Source organism: Phyllobates terribilis, unplaced genomic scaffold (genome assembly GCF_046119375.1).
Source record: "Phyllobates terribilis strain yellow unplaced genomic scaffold, ASM4611937v1 Scaffold_1__5_contigs__length_1240528914, whole genome shotgun sequence".
Classification (NCBI taxonomy): Eukaryota; Metazoa; Chordata; class Amphibia; order Anura; family Dendrobatidae; genus Phyllobates; species Phyllobates terribilis.
In genome coordinates, this window is record NW_027362761.1 from 271040343 (window position 1) to 271062788 (window position 22446).

At 44.5% G+C, this 22446-nt stretch overlaps 1 protein-coding gene across 4 annotated transcripts in view; it reads left to right on the plus strand.

Moving 5' to 3' along the window:
* Window positions 1-10553, plus strand: part of ACACB (acetyl-CoA carboxylase beta) — a 162948-nt gene extending 152395 nt beyond the window's left edge. For all 4 annotated transcript variants that reach the window (XM_073672534.1, XM_073672540.1, XM_073672557.1 and 1 more), the window contains 5 exons: window positions 3356-3468; window positions 3572-3726; window positions 5334-5504; window positions 8914-9050; window positions 9215-10553. In XM_073672534.1, coding sequence (XP_073528635.1) covers window positions 3356-3468; window positions 3572-3726; window positions 5334-5504; window positions 8914-9050; window positions 9215-9341 — 703 coding nt within the window. In that variant the 3' untranslated portion in view covers window positions 9342-10553. The remainder of the gene's footprint in view (window positions 1-3355; window positions 3469-3571; window positions 3727-5333; window positions 5505-8913; window positions 9051-9214) is intronic.
* Window positions 10554-22446: the final 11893 nt, after the last annotated feature.

Genomic DNA, 22446 nt, shown 5'->3' on the forward strand with positions numbered 1-22446 from the left:
TCTCAGGTTCGCAATCGACCAAGACCACTACCAGTTCGTGGCTCTCCCGTTCGGACTCGCCACGGCTCCCAGAGTGTTTACCAAAGTCATGGCAGCCACCATGCACTTTCTACACTCCAGAGGCATAGTAGTCTTTCCATACCTGGACGATCTTCTCGTCAAGGCTTCTACCTTCAAGGACTGCGAGCTCAGTGTCTCAATCACAATCGACACCCTGAGTCGCCTGGGTTGGTTAGTCAACCTACAAAAGTCATCACCAACCCCAAACCAGTCTCTGACATTCCTGGGAATGCTATTCAATACCTCCAAGGGCCTAGTGCTTCTCCCCAAAGACAAGGCACTGCCTCTCCGTCTAGGAGTTCGCACCCTTCTCATCAAACCCCCTCGATCTCTCCGGTTTGCAATGAGAGTCCTTGGCAGGATGGTGGCGGCAATAGAAGCGGTTCCATTTGCCCAGCTTCACCTCAGACCTCTCCAACTAGACATTCTCAAGTCATGGGACAGGAACCCTTCTTCTCTCGAGAGGAAGTTCCAGCTGACGTCGTCAACCAGGAAGTCCCTTCACTGGTGGCTCAACCGGTCCTCTCTAACAAAAGGGAAATCTTTTCTCCCAGGTCAATGGAAGGTCCTGACCACCGACGCAAGCCTGACTGGTTGGGGTGCAGTACACCTACACCACAGAGCACAGGGCAAGTGGTCCCCAGTGGAAGCAACCTTGCCCATCAACATTCTGGAGATTCGTGCCATCCTCCTGGCGTTGAGAGCCTTCCATCACTTACTGACAGCCTCTCACATCAGAGTACAATCGGACAATGCCACAGCCGTGGCATATGTCAATCACCAAGGGGGAACCCTCAGTGCCAGAGTAATGCGAGAGGTGACACACATCCTTCACTGGGCGGAGAAAACGAGCTCCATTATCTCTGCGGTCCACATTCCGGGTGTAGACAACTGGGAAGCAGACTTTCTCAGCCGACAAGGAATAGACTCGGGAGAGTGGGCTCTCCATCCCGAAATCTTCCAACAGATCTGCCATCGTTGGGGCACTTCGGACGTGGACCTAATGGCGTCTCACCTCAATGCCAAAGTCTCCAACTTCATGGCCAGAACACGCGACCCGAGAGCTCTAGCGGCGGACGCCCTGGTTCAGGACTAGACCCAGTTCCAGCTCCTGTACATTTTTCCACCTCTCCCCCTGATTTCCGGAGTGGTGAGAAAGATCAAACAGGAGGGAATTCCAACCATCCTAATCGCACCGGACTGGCCCAGGCGTACATGGTACGCCGACATCGTACGACTCACAGCAGACGTTCCTTGGCGTCTTCCCGACCGCCCAGATCTTCTGTCAGAAGGCCCGGTCTACCACCAGAACTTAGAGGCCCTCAATTTGACGGCGTGGCCATTGAGACCTGGGTTCTAACCCAGGCAGGTTTTTCGCCAGACGTCATTAAAACCATGATCAGAGCACGAAAACCAACCTCTGCCAAGATTTTCTACTGTACCTGGAAAACTTTCTTTACCTGGTGCGAATCTCTTAACCAGACCCCACTCCCTTATTCCCTACCCAGGGTACTCGGTTTTCTCCAATCGGGTCTGGAAGCCAGACTATCCCTGGCCTCCCTTAAGAGCCAGGTGTCAGCTCTTTCAGTGTTTTTTCAAAAATGCATTGCTCATAAACCGCAAGTAAGAACATTTCTCCAGGGGGTTTCCCGATTGGTTCCCCCCTACAGACGACCTCTAGAAGCGTGGGACCTCAACCTGGTGCTGACAGCATTACAGGAAACACCCTTTGAACCCCTTAGGGAAGTCCCACTCCGTCTTCTATCCCAGAAAGTGGTTTTCCTCGTGGCAATCACCTCGCTACGCAGGGTGTCTGAACTCACGGCACTCTCCTGCAGGCAGCCTTTCCTGATTTTTTTCCAGGACAAGGTAGTCCTTCGTACGGTTCCATCCTTCCTTCCGAAGGTTGTATCCAGCTTTCATCTCAATGAAGAAATTTCACTACCATCCCTCTGTCCGGTTCCGGTTCATAGAGTGGAAAAGGCTCTGCATACGCTTGACCTTGTCAGGGCACTGCGTATCTATGTGTCTAGGACTACGCCCTTCCGGAAGTCTGATTCTCTTTTCCTTCTTCTGGAAGGCGGCCACAAGGGTCTACCAGCTTCCAAAGCTACCCTTGCCAGGTGGATCAAATCCACCATACAAGAGGCCTACCGCCTCAAAAATTCGCCTATTCCAGCAGGTATTGCGGCACATTCTACACGTGCGGTAGGGGCCTCCTGGGCCCTTCGGCACCAGGCTTCGGCACAACAAGTGCGTAAGGCAGCCACTTGGACTAGCCTACACACGTTTACAAAACTCTACAACGTTCATACCCAGTCCTCAGCAGATGCGAGCCTGGGCAGACATGTTCTGCAGGCGGCGGTGCCCCAATTGTAGGGACCCGTCTACACAATATTCGTCCATTGCTTCCCACCCAGGGACTGCTTTGGGACGTCCCAAGGTCCTGTGTCCCCCAATGAGGCGACAGAGTAAAGGAGATTTTTGTGTACTCACCGTAAAATCTCTTTCTCTTAGCCTCTAATTGGGGGACACAGCACCCACCCTTTGCCCGTTCCGGGCTGTTAAGTTGAGTTCTCATATTGGTTTTCCTTTGAGTTCTTACATAGTTGCCTTCTTATAGGCATGGTTATGTTATCTATGTTACATTCCTCCTAATGCTTTTGCACAAAACTGGAGTAGGCTGATGCTGTCCGGGGGAGTATACTGCAGAGGAGGAGCCACGCTTAATCTTTTTCAGATAAGCATAGTGTCGCCTCCTAGTGGACAGCAGCATAACACCCATGGTCCTGTGTCCCCCAATTAGAGGCTAAGAGAAAGAGATTTTACGGTGAGTACACAAAAATCTCCTTTTTCTCCACCTAAATTCACTAACATGAAGTCCGATGTGTAACAAAAAGAACTATCTCGGAATCGCTGGGATTGGATGAAGTCTTTTACAGTTATTACCACCTAAAAATTGGCACATGTCACATTTGAAAAATGAGGCTGTCAAAAAGGTAAAAACAGGCTTCAGCGCTAAGGAGTTAATCTGTAAACGTATGTGCTATGTATAGAGTAAAATAGTGATGTGCACATGCCATTACATTGTTATATTTATTATACATTTTTAGGATTTTGATTTAATAGTACAATATTGTGCTTTGTAAAATACTTTGATACGTTTTGTCGTACCTGAGCGTGTTGGCTTTCTGTTCCCAACTATTTACCTGCAAGTGTATTTGTTTTTTTTTTACAAGCAGGGCTGTGTTGTCTTACCTGTATGACTCATCAGCCACTTTCTCTGTCCTCACAGAGGTGGTGTCTTAGAAGCTGAGGGCACAGTGGAAATCCGCTTCAGAAGGAAAGACCTCATTAAGACCATGAGGAGGCTAGACCCAATTTATACCCAGATTGTAGAGCAGCTTGGTGAGTATGGTGGCCAGAGTTGGAGAGGCCCAGTTTGGATTGTATACCACATTATGGGAAACAGAGTTGCATATAATATGCCAGTTGTATGTAACCTCTTTAGGTACTCCTGAGCTGTCAGAGTTGGAGCGTAAGAGCTTAGAAAAAAAGCTGAAGGCGAGAGAAGAACAGTTACTTCCCATTTACCACCAGATTGCTGTGAAGTTTGCAGATTTGCATGATACTCCTGGGAGAATGCAGGAGAAAGGCGTCATTACAGTTAAGAATTTTAATTTTTTTTTTAAATCCGATAAACTTTTATAAAAGAATTTTAATAGTATAGGAAAAGAAATTAGGAACACCCCACATAGCACCTTCCCACCCGCCCATCGTCCAAATGAGCGCTGTTATAGGAAAGTATGCAGCTAATGAAACTGCATTAAAAAAGGACTGGTCATCCGATTAATATACGTTCATAGGAAGGAAAACTTGTTGATAGAAGAGTTCCTCAACCGGAAGATTCATCCTGGGAGGTAATCATCAAACCCAATAAATACCATCCTTTTAACCCATTGATGTCCTCCCAAGGTCTCACATCTTGTATATAAAGCATGGAAAGCAGGAAATTCACCAGACACATATCCACGCAAGCTTAGCTAAAAAGGTCAAAGTCAAAGAACTAAATTTGAGTACCCTGCCACAGAGCATCTAATTCACACATGTTACACTCTGGCCCGTGGGTCAAACTCTGCCCTCAGGGTGATTATATTTGGCCTGCTATGCCGGGAACTATATGGGGCCATTAAACTGTATGGAAGATTATGTGGAATGATTATACTGTACAGAGGACTATTTGGGGCCCATTATAAAGTATAGAGGACTATGTGGGGTTCATTATACTGTATGGAGAACTATGTGGGGTTCATTATACTGTATGGAGGACTATGAGTTGGCCTATTATGTATGGAGGACTTTATTCTAAGATCTAGTAATTAAAATGTACTTTGTTCGTGGCACAACCCCTTTGTTTCCATAAGAAAAGTTTCATTGTTATATTTGATGAGGGAAAACTTCCTCAATTGTAGACTTTATTTTTAAAATAAATATCAAGGTTGGCCAGCGACTGTGTCCAAGCTTTTAATTTTGGCCTTCTGTGTATTTGAGTTTGACATCCCTGCTCTAAGTTTTAAAAACTTTGAGAAATACCCCTGTTTTGGTACTTATATTTCTCAAGTCTTAGAATATTCTTTACCTTAGCTACAAATTCCCTTTATAGAAGGAGGTTCAAGTTTTTTCCAATAATGGTCTGTGTGTTTTCGGGCTTGATACATGATTCGTGAGATAGGTAGTCGATGGCCCTCCATCACCTGTGCTTCAGCCATATAGACAAGAATAATTATCTGACACTTATATAGAGTATTTATTAATTTCACCACTTCTTTCCAACATCAACATAGGTGAAGACAGTGCTACAGTATGTGTATAAAATCCCCATTTGACATACCGCATTTCCAGCACTGAGCGTTTTGTTTATACCCCATCTTGAAAAAGGAGTAGGGGAGTTCTGTAGACCCTCTGAATTAGGTATAGTTGTGAAAGTCTATGTGTCTTACTAAGAGAGACCTTCAGCATACCTTGCAATACCTGCTCCCACATATCCTCACTTATTAGACCTAAATCTCTTTTCCATGTATCCCTCAGAAAATATATTCTCTCTCTAAGGCCAGCTTTTATTGATGTCTTCTTTACTAATGGTTACATCTCTATTTTGCTACACGTAACAATACTTCTACCTGTTGATGTTTGGGCAGTACAAACTCGTACCTAGCATTGTATATCTGCGATAGAATCGGTCAGGTTTCAAACATTTGTTTCTTCAACATTAGGATATTCTGGAGTGGAAGGAGGCAAGGACATTCATGTATTGGAGACTGCGACGCCTCCTACTGGAGGAAGTGGTGAAAAGGGAGATCCTTCATGCAAATAGTGAGCTCAGTGACATTCACATCCAGTCAATGCTTCGCCGTTGGTTTATGGAGACAGAAGGAGCTGTCAAGGTACCTTACTTTAAATCTGAATATTGTAGGGGTTATTTTTTATTTATTTTTTTCAACATCATTTTTATGTGATTTTTCAAAACATAAATACATAACATACATCTAATTTGTTACATAGAGAGGTAAGAGTGCCCGTACGCAGACTGGGTCTATAACAACTCTATTCACATATTTAATTGGTATAACCGATATAACAAACAACAAAATGAATTAGTTGACAGTATGTCTTATATCTCATTGAAGCCATCATGGATAATTAATGCATTTATATCTATGCCAGAAGTCCTGGCCTATTGATTGTTCTCCTCACCATTCTCTTCTCCATTTTAAGTTAAACGAAGTGGACCCAAGTTATTTTTGAGATCTTCTAGTATATACCATGCTGTAGATGTAAAGGGTTCTACCATTTTCCTTTTGTCCTCTATTGAACAGCAATTTATAATAAACTGTTTCCATTTTAGAAGGAATTTTCCTGCCTGCTTCTCTTTATTACATAGGGCGTCTTGTTGTTCTACCTCCATATAATGCTTCATTTGTGCTATTAGTTCCGTAATGGGGGGATATTGGGATCTAGCCAATGTTTTAGGAGCTGTTTTTTCGCCAATATAAGCCAGGTATGTAGTAGCTTGGGGGGACTCCCTATTAATTTGTTAGGGTTGTTTATGTTAGTCCAAACATGCAACAGGGCTAGACAAGGAGAAAGGACATATCCTGGTCCCCATGTGGTGTTAATCATGTCAGCTACCTGGTCCCTATAGGAAACCGATGCAGGACAGGACCAAAGGCAGTATAGGAGGTCAGAGTGTGGATATTGGCACTTGGGACACGCAATTAGTCTATTCGAAAGTGGGTCTTTTTTTGGTAGATTAAAAGTGTATATCGCACCATGCATGATTTTGAACTGAGTTTCCCTCCACGACTCATTTATAATATGTTTCTTGAATATCCTCCAACCCATTCTAATCTTCTCGGGGATATCTACATCAAATTGTTGTTTCCAGTACTTAAAAAAGGTATCTGGGTGTGTTTCCACAAGGTTAGGTTTCATTGATGAATATAGTGTAGATATTGAGGGGGTACCCATTAGAGATGACAAGATATTATCCAGTTCATTTCGGGAAGTTTCAAAGGTAACATCTCTTAAGCTAGCCAGGGTTATTTAGTTTTATAAATGTATTGGTAGTGCAATCACATATCATTATTAGCGAACCTTACCAAAATGTTTATTGTTGCAATGATTCTATTTTTTGACAATCTTTATTACGATTACGGTCACATTACCGTGACCACTCTTTTCCCCTGGCACAGTCATGTTTTATATTCTTGTTTTGACTTTCCCACTGAGCACAGCACCATGAATTAGTCACAGACAGACTATAGTGGGAGAAAGAATGACATTAACGTAGGAGCTTCTCTAAAGTATGATCGCAAAAAAAAAAGGGAAAGTTCACTTTTTTTTTCTTTCTTTTTTTTTTGATACGAAAGTAATGAAAATGGGTTTGGAAGGAAAAATTTCTTTGAATAATTGCCATAAATGTTTTATCTGAAATTTTTGTCAGGGATTAACATCCTTAAAGGGAATCTGTCACCATGTATTTGCTATGTAATCTGAGAGTACCATGGTACAGTAGAAGAGAGCCTGATTATAGTGATGTGTCTTTTACTGGGCTGTGTTTTGCTGTTTCAATACAATCAGTGTTTTATCAGCAGGAGATTATCACTACAGGACAAGCTGCCTCCTGCATAGTTGTCGCCTCCAGCACTGATTAGCAGCTCTGTCTCTTGGGATAGTAAACTGCACTGTATGGGGTGGTATGATCCTGCTTCCCTCCAGGTCCTAAAAGGAGTCAAAGTACACATCCTGTGCATGCTCAGTGGAAGTGACTATAGGAACAGCCACTGAAGCGGATGTTATTGATGATAGTCTAATTTAGGGAAGGGAGCAGAGGGAGAAATCCTGGAACGGATGTCATTGATGGCATTCTGTATGAGACTCCCTATGCATACTGGGTGTTTTAAACAGAATGCCATCGGAAGCTAAAAAAAGAAAGAAGAAATACGGTAACTGTGCAACATACATGTAATAATATATCCATAAAGGTAATATGCACCCCCGACTTCTATGATTGTCTATCACACTTTCAATTTTCTTAAACATCTTGTAATTAAATCCAAACAGTTCAGCCTCCTCTTTGCTTTTATTAAGACTCCATTTTGATTTCCCAAAATTCACCGTACATTTTATTCCTTTATGCTTTTCTATTAATCAGATGATGCATCAAAACAGTATCACATGAACAGCTAACGCCTGTACCATCTCTGCCTGCTGTGAATATCTATCCCTCTATATTCTCCTAAGTTTATGGCGAATAAGCCTCCTTACCTTGACGTGCCAGAGCTGGTGTGTCACTCTCCATAAGGAGAAACGCTACCCCTTAGACCTCAGTCCAGAGCCTCTCATCTAGCCAAATCAGATCTCATACTCTGCACTGACGAGGGCCAACAGCCCGAAACACCGGTCTGCAAATTGAGATTCTGATTTGGCTTTTATCCTAAGTCATATTGCACGACTCGTTAAGGGTTGATTGTGACTTGTAGGATTGCTGCTTCCAATAGGTGGCGCTATAGAGTTCAAGTCCTATTTTATTCTGAAGAGGCAATTTGCATATTAATTAAAAGTATATTGTCAAGAAGCTGAACTGTGAACTACTGTGAAAGGAGCTGTCTAGTCATCAGTAACTGTGATAGGAAATTGTCCCCTACCCCTTGTGTGGTACACCCCATGGTGACTAGCTTCAGAGAATAGAAAACTATCTAATTCCAAGGGGCTCACCATGAGATCACATCTTGTGATGAGCGCAAGTACTCGTTACTTGAGTTTATCTAGGATCCTTGGGTATGCACCTAGTATCACGGGTGCTGCATGTTTCGCGGCTATTACACAGCCTTAATACATGCAGGGATTGCCCATGTATGTCAGGCAATCCCAGTATGTTTTGTGGCTGTCTAACAGCCGTGAAACATGCGGCCGCGGGGACTCTAACATGTCACTCAAGCACCCGCAATACTAGGTACATACCCAAGCACCCTAGACAAACTCCAGTAATCAGCTCCTGCGCTCATCATTAATCACACCACAACAGCTGAACAGAAAGATATGATGAATTTTCAGATAGAAGCATCTAAATAAGGAAATACGAACTGATCTGTTTATAATGGGATAGTGGCAGAATAAGTGCAAAAAAATTTTTTTCATGGGATATTTACTGTAAATATTTTTTTTTTTTTTGCAATATATGCATTGGATCATGAAGCCATTGCTGTGCAGTATTGAATGAGATTTCTTTTTTATTTTAGTATTGCATAAGAGAAGCATCAGGTAATTTCATTTTTTTTCATTCCTTTCAAGGCATATTTGTGGGACAATAATCAAGAGGTGGTGGAGTGGCTGGAGAGACATCTACAAGAGGAAGATGGTGCAAGGTCTGCTATCCGCGAGAACATCAAATATCTGAAGAGGGATTACGCCTTGAAGCATATCCGAGGGTGAGCATGAGTTAATTACATTGTTGACCTGGGGAGGGGGATCTTCATTATATTACATCTGACATAAAGGAATTTTGTCAGGTTATTCAGATCATTTATAAAGGTTAGGTTTTGTTTTTTCCTAAGTATGATGTAAACACACTTCTTTCTTTTACTTTCTACAGCCTGGTCCTCGCTAATCCAGAAATAACAATGGACTGCATTGTGCACATGACGCAGCAGATCACACCAGCACAGCGAGCCCAGCTGACAAGACTTTTATCAACTACAGAGAACACACCTGCCAGTTGACCTTAAGGCCTGATGACAATAAAAGTCATTGTGGTTACGCTTGGCACAGATATCACATGACTTGCCGTCCAGTTTGATTTTGAGACTCGCTACCAAACTTTGCCAATAGGTGCCTTTCAAGAATGTACTTAAAGGCATTGTCTAAAAGTAGAAAAACTTGGCTGCTTTCTTTGTTTCAAACATAGCGGCGCACCTATTGACAGGTTGTGTATGTCATTGAAGTTCAGCCCGTGTACTTTAATAGGGGTAAGCTGCAATAAAACACACAACCTGCAGACAGGTGTGGTCCAGTTTTTGGAAGAAAGCAGACATGTTTTTCCAAACCTGCACAACCCCTTTATGTATTTGTAGTTGGTGCTCAGCATTTTGTAAGGGTTACAAGTCTCTGACACCATGTGTTTGTTCACTTTTAATGCCTTTTAGGTTTATTATGCGTTCTTCACAAAACACATAAGCTGAAGGAAATGGTTCACAAAAAGTTGCTGTTTCAGAATAAGTACATTTATCACATGCCCCCGATGATTAATCATTCAACCTATTCAGGGAGGTAATGACGATTACTATGAATACCTTTGAATGCGCACAGTTGTTTTCATGTGTCGGTGCTATATTAATGTCATTCTGTGAACCAGTGTCAAGATCAACAAAAATGAGACAGAACAAATCATTTAAGTATTCTGTTTAATTCTGCATACCGGTAACACATGCAATCTCAGGAATATACCATCGTCTTGTGCAACTCTATTAAAAGCCTCATTGTCCGTCAGGTGACTTAGTACATTAGGGTCAACCTAGTGCATTAGGGTGAAAACCACTCTGGTTGCTGCCTGGGCACTGCTATAGACAATACCCATGCTGTAGGTTTGCATTTTGCATGTATTATTCTTTTTTTTAACACAGCTAAATAACAACCACTAAGGTATTTTCAATTCACTGATGTAATTTTGTTACATTTTAAATGAATATTTTTCAGATTGGATTATTTGTACTTGAATGTTTGTATGAAATGTTACTGTATTACCAATATTACTCGTTCTGCACACAAATCTTTACCAGTCTAATTGTATGGTGACTGATCCAAAAAATATATTTAAAAAACAAATATTTTGAGAAAAAAAAGCTCTTTCCTTTGGATTCCTGGCTTCGTAATTAGATTGAGTATAAATGATGAGTTTTATGCTTTGCTTGTTAAATAAATACTTGCAAAGCCTACTCTACTGTCAAATCTGTTTTTCTTTAAATAAGATTTAAAGGTGACTTAATAGAGATGCATGAAGCTGGAAACACTTGGGTATACATCAATCCACGCTTAGATAAATTATCTACAAATGGAGAAATAATAAGACTGTAGATACTCTCTCTAGGAGTGAGCATTTTGTTAAAGGGTTTGTTGGCTTTCAGCAAACTTGTGCCCGCAGGCTGTTAGGTGTAAAAAAAAAAGCAAACAGAGGTTTACTTACCCTCCTTGGGTCCATCACTGTATCTCCACCACTGCACTGAGCTCTGTTGTTTGACTGGAGCAGTGACCTCATGTTGACAGTGCTGCAGCCAATCATGAAGCTTAGCGGAAATGCTGATTTAAATAACACAAGTCGCTGAACTCAGCGATTTGCTACAGCACTGTTCACATGATGTCACCACTTCAGCTAAACAGAAAACGGGGCAAAAGTGGAGAGACGGCGCTGGACCTAGGGAGCATGAGTAAAGCTCAATTTGTTTATTTTTACATCTAACTGAGCCTGGAGGCAGAAGTTTACTGAAAGAGGAGAAACCCTTTAAGATCAATCCGAAAGCACAACAAGCAATCCGGAAAGAGGTGGGGAGAAAGCCAGTGGTACTCAGTGAAGTACACCACAAAGGAAGCCGCTGCAAAAAAACAAACTTGCACCCCATCTCAAGTTTGCCCAGGACGACCTGTATGTTCCACATTGCTTCTGTGAAAAGGCTCTATGGACAGATGAGACACAAGTGAACGTTTTGCACAAATGCAGAACACTAAAAAAAAAAAGAATACTGCATGCGAAAACCTCATGCAAACCGTGAATGGTGTAAGGAGGACCATTTGCTGTCTCAGGGCCAGATTTTAACCCAATCGAGATGCGGTGGCATGGCCTGAAGAGGGCTGTATGTGAAACGCATCCAAGAAGTATTGATGAATTGAAATTCATGTGCATGGAGAAATAGTCCAGAATCCTCCTTAACTTTCTGCAAATCTTATGTGCAGCTACTGAAAATTTTTGTTTAAAGTGATTACCCCCAAATGGAATTCGTAGGCTAATGCATTCACAGGGAGGTGGTCCTTTTTCTTCTTTACTGAGGATGTTTCCTTAGTATGATAAAGGGGAACCTGCCACCTGAATCATTCTAGCCAAAACACCGGCAGCATGAATCAGAGCTTGGCTGCATGATTGTAGCCAGGTATCTGTTTTTTTAAATGCTCCAGCGTTTCAGAGAAAATGTAGTTGAAAGATCCAGATGGGGACTCCAGGCGGAGATGAGACTATTTGGGTGCCGCCCCCGACCAGCTTCTACCACCCACTCTACTTTAGTCAATTAAGAGTTTTTTCCCTATGTACACACAAAGAGAGAATTGTCAATCACCTAAAAAGATGTGGGATGAAGCTGGCCTTTGTTGGTGCCAGAATTGTCTCGCATCTGCCTCCAGTTCCTGACTAGATCTTTAAATTCTTCAAAGGGTATACGCCAGAAAACTAACCTAAAACACTTTGAAAAGTCGTAATATTTTTTGTTGCAGCTCTAACAAACTGGACACAGCTGGGGAGGAACGGCGCATTGCTTCAGTTACTGACTGAAGTAATGTTTCTGGCGAGGCGCTCGCCACTGATAATATTTGCTGTGCCATATTGTATATTGCCCTGAGATTGAGAAACCTAAACCTTGTGCAAGATTCCCTTTAACCACTTTCTGTCACTGTTCTGCCTTTTATGCTGTGAAATATTTGTCTTAACAACACTTCTTCCCTACTGCTACTACTGGCACTGCAGCAGGGAATGAGCAATGCCTGTTTGCAACAGCTCCACTAGCCGTGTATGTGCCATGGTTAATAGCAACTGTGGCAAGTAACGAGTTTGACACAGGGAGATAATTCGTTATGTCACTTCCGCCTCTATGGCATCCGGATGCTTAACAATGGCCTTTGGGTGTACAAATAGACCAACCAAAGCCTAATAGACCATATTAGAGGCATGATCTATTAGACCACCTGTTAGTAAATTACTTGATTCACTCATCTAGTACAGACCGTGATGCATGGAGTGACTGTGGGTCTCCTGAGCCTAACTGGACAGCTTCATATAGGCCTATGAGCAGGTGTTCATGCATTCGAAGACGTCAGATAGGTGATTATTAGTGTTGATCGAGCACTAAAATGCTTGGGTGCTCGACCCGAGCAACGAGCCCAATGTTAGTTTATGGGAGACCCGAGCATTTTTGCGGCAGCACCCCCGGCAGTCTGTAGAAAGCCTAAAAAGTGCCCAAAACTATAGTGACAGTGCTCAAATGACATGGGGATTGCCCCAGGAAGCATTTCTGACCCCCAGGTCACTGCTGTCAACAACGTGGTCAGAGGTAATTAGCCACTTTTAAGGGCTCACAATAAAACGTTCAAAAACGAAGCTGAAACTGTTTTCTTGTGAAATATGTTAAGGAACATCCTTTCCAGGGTAAAGACTTGAGTATAAGGTAAAATAAATAACCAAAAACAAAAATACTCCTCCACACCTTGGGTTATGTTCACAAGTAGCATTTTTTATGCGTTTTTGCACTTTTGTATTGCTTTCAACCGTGACAAATGCATTCACCAGGAAATGTAATTTTAACATTTTACAACCTTATCTGGCTATGTGGTGTGTGACACAGCATCACACACATGCACACAGTGCTGAAAAGACATGGGAACAGCATGGGGAAGACCCCTGGAAGCATCTCTGACACCCAGGTCACTGCCTAAAAGTGTGCCCATCAGAAGTGATCCTTGCCGCATCAGAAGATGCAGACTTGCAACTATCCCCGTGCAAGTCCTTGTCCCAGGGCAGTGTTCAATTGTACCTCCCCCCATTCCTTGCAATGCAAGTGCAAGTATGCAGCCTGCCACCCACCCACCTCCAGGCTGCAATACCATACTGCTTGCTTTCTTGCCCTTGAAATTGGGCCTTTTAGGCATGTGGAGGCGGAATCTGGCCACCACATCATGGCTGCGTCGGCGGCCTGGTATCCATACTCAGTCCCCAGCCGCCAGGGGGCGACCGGGTGTCCATACTCGGTCCCCAGCCTCCCCGCAGCCGGGTGTCCACGCTTGGTCCCCAGCCGCCAAAGGGCGGCCGGGTGTCCATAAACGGCCCGCAGCCGCCCCTAATTGTCCCGGTGTGCCTTATACACAAGCGCGCATACCAAAACATTATCTGTGCCCTCCCCAGTGCATTTAGTGGGAAGGACAGCCTAACCACAAACACGTGGACAAGTGAATGTGGCCAGGGATGGTATATCTCACTGACGCCTTCACACTAGGTTAATATTGTGGAAGCTGGGACACAGTTGGACACTGGGATGCAACACGTCCTCCAGACATAGAGGATTGCGGGTCCTGGGTCAATCAGGCTTCAACACAAAGTTCAGAAGGTAGACAGCAGCAGTGGTCGGCCTCCTACACAACAAGTAAATTATTCATGATCATGAGGCCATCCATCTCCTTAGCTTTCTGTTCCTTGGAATGCAAGCGCATGTATGTAGTAGCGGCTAGGTCTGAGGTGGTCAGCATTTTGGCGCATATCCTACCTCCTCCGAGGATTGCTGGATGTTTTCCTGCTACTATCCCAGTTCTATGACTCCCGTTAAAACAAAGCTTCAGGTGATGAATGATGGATGAGGTGGTGGCAAAGGAGAAAGAGCAGGAGGAACAGGGACCATTCACATCAATATCAAGCCAGTCAACCACACATGTCTTGTAGGATATGTTTCTGTACCAAAAGGAGCGGTTTGGCTACACAGTTATAGGGCATACAGTGAGTGCAATGCCTACCAAAAATTTTGAGGCACTCCAATGCCCCTTGGAAGTGACATGGAGGTCAGAGGGCCTTAACTAAACCGTTTTTTCCATTTATAGCAACTGGGTCTCCTGTACACTTTTGGCCTAAGCAGTGAATGGAAGGCTTTCCAAAAATTATTAGGAACTGCAATGCCCCTTGAAACAGACGTGGATTACAGCATACTAAAAACCTTCTACCCATTATTGGGGAGTGTGTCTCCCTTAGTGTTCGCCTATGCATTGAAAAGCAAAAGCTGACTAAAATTAGGAGGAAATGCAATGCCTGTTGGAAGAGTCGTGGAGGTTAGAGGTAATTAAAAACAACATTTCAATGCCCCTTGGAAGAGCTGTGGAGTTCAGAGTGGTTTAAAAAGACGGGTTTTGAACAATCATTTTTATTAAAGGTTTTAAGATTTGGATAAAGCATGAGTACAAAAATTTCACATCAAAGCTTTACATGAATACTCAAAGATAGAAAATCCCCCCCACCCTTCTCCCCTCCCAAAATGCAGCAATTTATGTAATGTATAACGTCCTCTGTACCTGAAATAAAACTCTCATCTAACCAAGCAACTCTGTTTCGTTTTAATTTTTGTCCGCCCTATTGTCCATGTTACATGGTTACAAGTGTCCTGGAACCACCTGACTAGACCTTCAAGGTCCTCAAAGTGCCTTGAATGTCGTTTAATAAGTACCACTCGGAATGAGCAAATAGCTGAACCACTCCCACGATTTCTTCTTGTGAGCATTTCCTTTCTAGGAATTGTCTCCACTTTTCAAAGAATTTCCCGGTCAGTTTAGTCTTTCTGCCTCCAATTTTTCTAAAAGCATCAGCTGTTTTAGGTTGGAAACCACTTCCTTCACGGAGGGAGCCTTCTCCGATATCTAATTTTGTAGAATGCATTTTTTTGCCAAGATCATGATACTGTGTATTAGGGTGTGTCTGCGTCCCCGTTGACCTATATCCTCCCCTTCAAACCCTTCTCCTCTGTAGTGAAAAATCCAGAAGTATGGATCTAATGCCCAATTTCCCCCCAGATCCTCTTAACCAGACTCCTAATACTCTTCCAAAAAATTTGAATTGTTTTACATCTCCATAACCCGTGAAACATGTCAGTATTATCTTCTCGACATTTCGGGCAGGGCCCCCGTCGGATTCCACCCTCCCCCCGGATCGGGACATTGAACCTATAAATGCCTCTATGAATAATCCTAAATTGGGTATCTCTCCATGCCTCATTAATCACGTTTTTTTTTCATTGTTGCCCATCCTTGTAGGATCTTATCAGCTATGTCCGGGTCATTAAGCTGTTTTGCCCAGCAATTGAAAATTGTTTGCTCGCCTGTCGGGGATAGAGTTTCTCTCAACACACCGTAGATTCTTGATACATTCAGAGCATAGAAATCACCCTCTAGTAATTTGTCTATAACATTTTTACATAACTCCCTCTCAATCGAACACAAATCTTTCATAATCCAGCCTTTAAGCTGTGAGTATTGTATGCTTTGAAAGGGACTGAGATTAAATCGTTCCACCACTTCCTTCTCAGTCATCCATCTCTTTTCTGTCGCATGCATGATATCTTTCATCCGTCTCACCCCTTTTTCCTTCCATTCCTTAAAGAGTTTATTTTCCTTTCCCAGCTTAAAATTTGGATATGCCCAAGGTTCCAAGTATTTAGACACTTTCCACGAAAGCCCCATCTTTTTCCGTACCGCTTTCCAAGTTAACAGCGTGTCGCGACATATTCTTGAGTTTCTAATTTTCGGTCTAATACATGACATAGGGGAATGTAGCAGCGAGGCCAGGGCCCAAGGACTACAAAATTCGCCCTCTAGTTTAATATCCGAATGTCTCTCCGATCTCCTAAGCCAGTCTATTACGTGTCTGGTGAGGCAAGCTAAATTGTATGCTCTGACATTAGGAGTGTTTAGTCCTCCCCGCTCAGGAGCTTGCATTAGAGTGTTCAAACTAATCCTAACTTTATTTTCCTTCCACAAGAAAGATGAGAATGCTTTATCTAATCTACAAATATCTTTGCGTTTAAGCAGTAAAGGAATTGTCTGTAAGGGGTATAGCAATCTTGGAATGCACATCATTTTAATTAAGTGATTTCTTGCTAACAGGGGTAGTGGCAGACCACTCCAGCCCTGCAATTGCTTCTCCATTTTGGATATTAGAGGCGAATAGTTTAGGTTGTATATTGTATCTGCGGTGCGGCCCAGATGAACCCCTAGATATTTAATGGATGTTTTCGCTATTGGGATCCCACACATGTCGGCTCGCCTCTCCTTTTTCCCTTCATCATTAAGTAGTAGAATTTCGCATTTCTTTTTATTAATTTTAAAACCTGCAAAATCTCCAAATTTCTCTATCAAAGATAGCGTATTCCCTAGATCTTTTCTTGGATCGTTCATGAATAAGATAATATCGTCGGCAAACAGTGCCGACTTTATCTCCCTACCCCCTATCGGTATACCTTCAAAACTGTCCCCACCATTTAGAACTCTCGATAGCGGTTCTATAGCCAGGTTGAATAGCAGAGGCGATAGCGGGCATCCCTGACGCGTCCCTTTCTTCAGAGGGAAGATGGCCGATAGAAACCCCGGTGTATATATTCTCACCTGGGGGTTGTAGTAGAGACCTTGAATGAAGGTGCGCATTGCACCTCTCAAACCTATTCCATCCAGTACCTGTTCCAGCCATGGCCACTGTATGTTGTCAAATGCTCTTTCAGCATCTAGTGTGACCATGGCTGGAAAACCCCCTATCTGTCCCCCCCTCACCATATCCATAATCAACATGGCCTTCCTAATATTCTTTACGGCGGACCAACCCTTCACGAAGCCGACTTGGTGGGGCGTAATTATTCTAGGCAAAACCACTGCTAACCGATCAGCCATGACCTTTGACAGCATTTTTAGGTCTTGGCTAATAAGCGATATCGGTCGGTAATTGGAGGGATCACCTAAGTCTTTGGCATTTTTTGGCAGTAATTTGATGTAGGCCAAATTGGCATACTGAGGTAACGCCTCTCCTCCCACTATTGCATTAAACCAAGCCGTCAGCACCGGCGATACTTGTTCTCATAGGGAACAAGACGGTTTTAATGCCCCTTGGAAGAGACATGGAGGTCGCAGTGGAATAAAAAGACAATATCAATGCCCCTTGGAAGAGACGTGGAGGTCACAGAAGCTTAACAAGACAGTTTTAATGCCCCTTGGAAGAGACATGGAGGTCCCAGGGAAATAAAAAGACAATATCAATGCCCCTTGGAAGAGTGGTGGAGGTCCCAGTGGAATAAAAAGACAATATCAATGCCCCTTGGAAGAGTGGTGGAGGTTACAGTAGAATAAAAAGACAATATCAATGACCCTTGGAAGAGACGTGGAGGTCACAGTAGCTTAACAAGACGATTTTAATGCCCCTTACAAGAGCCATGCAGCACAGCATATTAAAAACATTATTCCCATTATTAGGGAGTGGGTCTCCCATAGTCTTTGCCTATGCCTTCCAAGCAAAAGCTGGCAAAAATTAGGACGGAGGAACTTGCAATGCCCCTTACAAGAGCCATGCAGTACAGCATATTAAAAACATTATTCCCATTATTGGGGAGTGGGTCTCCCATAGTCTTTGCCTATGCCTTCCAAGCAAAAGCTGGCAAAAATTAGGACGGAGGAACTTGCAATGCCCCTTACAAGAGCCATGCAGTACAGCATATTAAAAACATTATTCCCATTATTGGGGAGTGGGTCTCCCATAGTCTTTGCCTATGCCTTCCAAGCAAAAGCTGCCAAAAATTAGGACAGAGGAACTTCCAATGCTGGCAAGATGGACCACGGTCACCCTGGTGGTATAGTGGTGGTGGAGGCTGAGGATAAGGAGAAGAGCAAAAAACAGCCGAAATGAGGAAGTGTATACCCATGTGTGGGTGTGAAGCGGTGCATGGGAATACACCTCCCGAAATAACACGGTGGATTTGACTTTGTTACTCTGCTGTCATTTGGTGGTGATGAGAAGTCTGGCCCAATCCAGCCCTTGTTCATTTTGATAAGGGTCAGCTTGTCAGCATTGTCAGTTGACAGGCGAGTGTGCTCATCAGTTATAATTCCCCCAGCGGCACAAAAAACACTCTCCGATAACACGCTAGCAGGGCAGGCCAGGACCTCCAAGGCGTACAGAGCGAGTTCATTCCAAGTGTCCAGCTTGGATACCCAATAATTAAAAGGCACAGAGGAATCACGGAGGACGCTGGTACGGTCGGCAAGGTACTCCCTCACCATTTTTTTTAAACTTTCCACTCCTTGTGAGAGTACCCGGCAGGTCTCAGAAAACTGTCCCAGAACATTGACAGTGTTCCCCTGCCTCTGCTGGATTGGAGTTGCGTCTCTCTCGCCTGTACGCCTTGGTTGGGCAACGAACTGTGACCTCTGCCGCTAGCGTGTTCAGATGGGAATTTTTTTTAACAGTTCTGCAGCAAGGGCCTTCTGGTACTGCCCCATTTTTGTAGACCTCTCCACCTCAGGAATGAGAGAGTGAAAGTTCTCCTTGTAGCGGGGGTCTAAATGTGTCACCAACCAGTAATGACTGTCACCCAACATTTTGACACCGTGAGGGTCACGGTTAAGGCAGCGTAACATAAAGTCAGCCATGCGTGCCAGACTGGTAACGGGCAAGGCTTCCGTGTTCTCACCAAGATGACGACTGACCATGCTCTCCTCCCCCCTGTCCTCAGGCCACCCACGCTGAACTGACTGTATGACAGTTGTACAAGTACTACCGTCTACAGCGCATGATACCAGCTCCTGTTCTTCCTCCTCCTCCTCCTCTCCCTCATTGTCCCCCAATGCACATTGGGATGAGATGAGGCTGGGCTGTGCGTAATCGCCGTCTACGGCTTCTTGATCCATCTCATCATACTCTGGCTGCAATGCCTCCTTTTTAATTCTCTGCAGAGAGCGTTGCAAAAGACAGACAAGTGGGATGCTGCTAATGATGGCATCATCGCCACTCACCATCTTGGTGGACTCCTCAAAGTTTGTCAGGATGGTACATATGTCAGACATCCAGGTCCACTCCTGAGGTCTTATGTGTGGAGTCTGACCTGAATATCGACGGCCTTGTTGAAGCTGGTACTCCACAACTGCTCTCTTCTGCTCACAAATCCTTTGCAACATGTGGAGGGTAGAGTTCCAACGTGTGGGGACATCACACACCAGTCGGTGTGCCGGAAGCTGCAAACGCTGCTGCAACACAGCAAGGGCGGCGGAAGCTGTAGCCGACTTCCGAAAATGAGCTGACAGGCAGCGTACTTTGACGAGCAGATCTGGCAACTCGGGGTACGATTTAAGAAACCGCTGAACGACGAAGTTAAGCACATGAGCCAGGCATGGCGCCTCAGAGCCGCCACCAGGTTACGGCAATTGTCACACACGACCATGCCTGGATGTAGGTTCTCAGCCACAGATCTGCCTGCTCTTTCACAGCTGTCCACAACTCACAAGCAGTGTGAGGTTTATCACCTAAGCTTATGAGTTTCTGCACAGCCTGTTGCCGCTTGGCTGAGGCAGTACTGCAGTGCTTCCAGCTTGTAACTGATGTGGTGATATCTGAGATGGAGGCTGAACATGAGGAGGAGGAGGATGATGCGCAGGAGCTGTACACTGTGGGGGCAACTCTGACTGACATAGGGCCCGCAATCCTCGGTGTGGGGAGGATGTGTTCCGTCCCAAGGTCTGCCTGGGTCCCGGCTTCCACTATGTTTACCCAGTGTGCCGTCAGGGAGATGTACCATCCCTGGCCACAAGCACTTGTCCACGTATCCGTTGTCAGGTGGACTCTCCCAGTAACTGCGTTGTTGAGGGCACGGCAGATGTTTTGGGACACGGTCTTGTGAAGTGCGGGGATGGCACACCGGGCAAAATAGTGTCGACTGGGGACCGAGTACCGAGGGACGGCCGCCGCCATAAGGTTGCGGAAGGATTCCGTCTCCACCAGCCTAAAAGGCAGAATTTCCAACGCAAGCAGTCGTGAAATGTGCGAATTTAGGACTGTGGCCTGTGGGGCGTTGGCTGCGAATTTGCGCTTTCGTTCAAAGGTCTGGGATATAGACAATTGAATGCTGCGGTGGGACGTGGACGTTGATGCTGTTTCTTGAGAAACTGCCATAACAAGTGAAGACTGAGAGGAGGGGGCATCTTTGCATGCAGTATGGACAGGGGATTGCCTTGCACGCACAACAGGGGGTTATCTTACACGCACAACAGCGGAAGAAGCAGTAGTGACACCCGCTGACACTGGTCGTGGACCCTGGGGTTCGCCCCACAAAGTCGGGTGCTTTGCTGACATGTGCCTGATCATGCTATTGGTGGTCAGGCTGGTAGTTTTGTCACCCCTGCTGATGCTGGCCTGGCAGGTGGTACAAATGGCCTTTTTGGGGTTATCAGCAGAGTCTTTAAAAAAATTCCAGACTCTGGAAGACCTACCGGTTGTACTGGCAACGTCCCTCGTTGGTGTTACGGTGAATGGTTGCCTGCCTTCTGTCTGCGGCCACCACACTGCTTCTTCCTGCCTGTTGGGGTACTCTGCCTCCCTCCCCCTGTGTGCTGCTGGCCTCGCTCTGCGTGTCCTCCTGCCACGTTGGGTCAGTTACTAGATCATCCACCACCTTCTCCTCTTCCACTTCCGCACCACAGTCCTCCTCCTCACTTCGTGGCAATTGTGTCTCGTCATCGTCCACCTCTTGTGACAAATTGCCAGCGTCGCCTTCCTGTGGCCGTGGCTGTTCAAATATTTGGCCATTGCTACATGGGATCTCCTCTTCCACGACTTCAAGCGGAGCAGGCGAGGGGCCCAAATATGGAAATGGACCAGTGAACAGCTCTTCAGAGTGTCCAACTGTGGGATCAGTTGCTGTCTGACGACACTCGGCATGGTGGGAGGAAGGAGCATCAGGGTGAGGAGGAGTATGCAGTCGAAACTCACGGCTACTAACACTTGACCGTGTGGAAGACAGACCGGAGGTGGTGCTGCCCAGGTGACTGGAAGTATTATCTGCTATTCAATTAATAACCTGTTCACACTGACCAGTTCGCAATAGTGGTGTTGTGTGCTTCCCTAGTAATTTGGTCAAGAACTGGGAGCGAGAAGATGTGGCTGTTGGTTGTGGCACATTTTCACCTTGGCCACGGCCCCATCCTCTGCACGCACCATCACCAGAACGTCCAGTTCCACGTCCCTTGCCACGCGCCTTGCCCATTGTAAATTAAGTAAAATAGCTTACACTCGCACTATCAATGGCAAAAGGGTAATAAAAAGGAGATTAGAACCATGGAAGAGGAAAACCACAGTTCTATTTGTCTGGCCTACACCAGAATCTTTTAAACAGATATATTTGTGTCTGAACAGTCAGCGAGACACTCAAACTGTTTTTTTTATGTAAAAAAGGCAAAAAGGTGGATTACACCCAGATTTGAACCGTGGAAGAGGAAAACCACAGTTCTAGTTCTCTGGCCTACACCAGAATCTTTTAAACAGATATATTTGTGTCTGAACAGTCAGCGAGACACTCAAACTGTTTTTTTTATGTAAAAAAGGCAAAAAGGTGGATTACACCCAGATTTGAACCGTGGAAGAGGAAAACAACAGTTCTATTTCTCTGGCCTACACCAGAATCTTTTAAACAGATATATTTGTATCTGAACAGTCAGGGAGACACTCAAACTGTTTTTTTTATGGATAAAAGGCAAAAAAGTGGATAATACAGAGATTTGAACCGTGGAACTGCAAAACCACAGTTCTAGTCTTCTGGCCGAAACCAGACACACTCAATTTTTTTTTTTGGAGGGGGGGGGGATACCAAATGGTTAATAAGACGGGTATTTTTACAGTCTGACTGAGGGGAAAAAAAAAAAAAAGAGGATTTAGATGAAAAAAAAAGGATTTTTCCTGGCCCCTGAGACCTGGGGCTAAGTCTAGCAATTTGAGAAGCTGCACACAGGAATGTAATGCAGTGTTTGTTGCTATACAGCCTGCCTGCCTGATATCTGGAATGGATATTA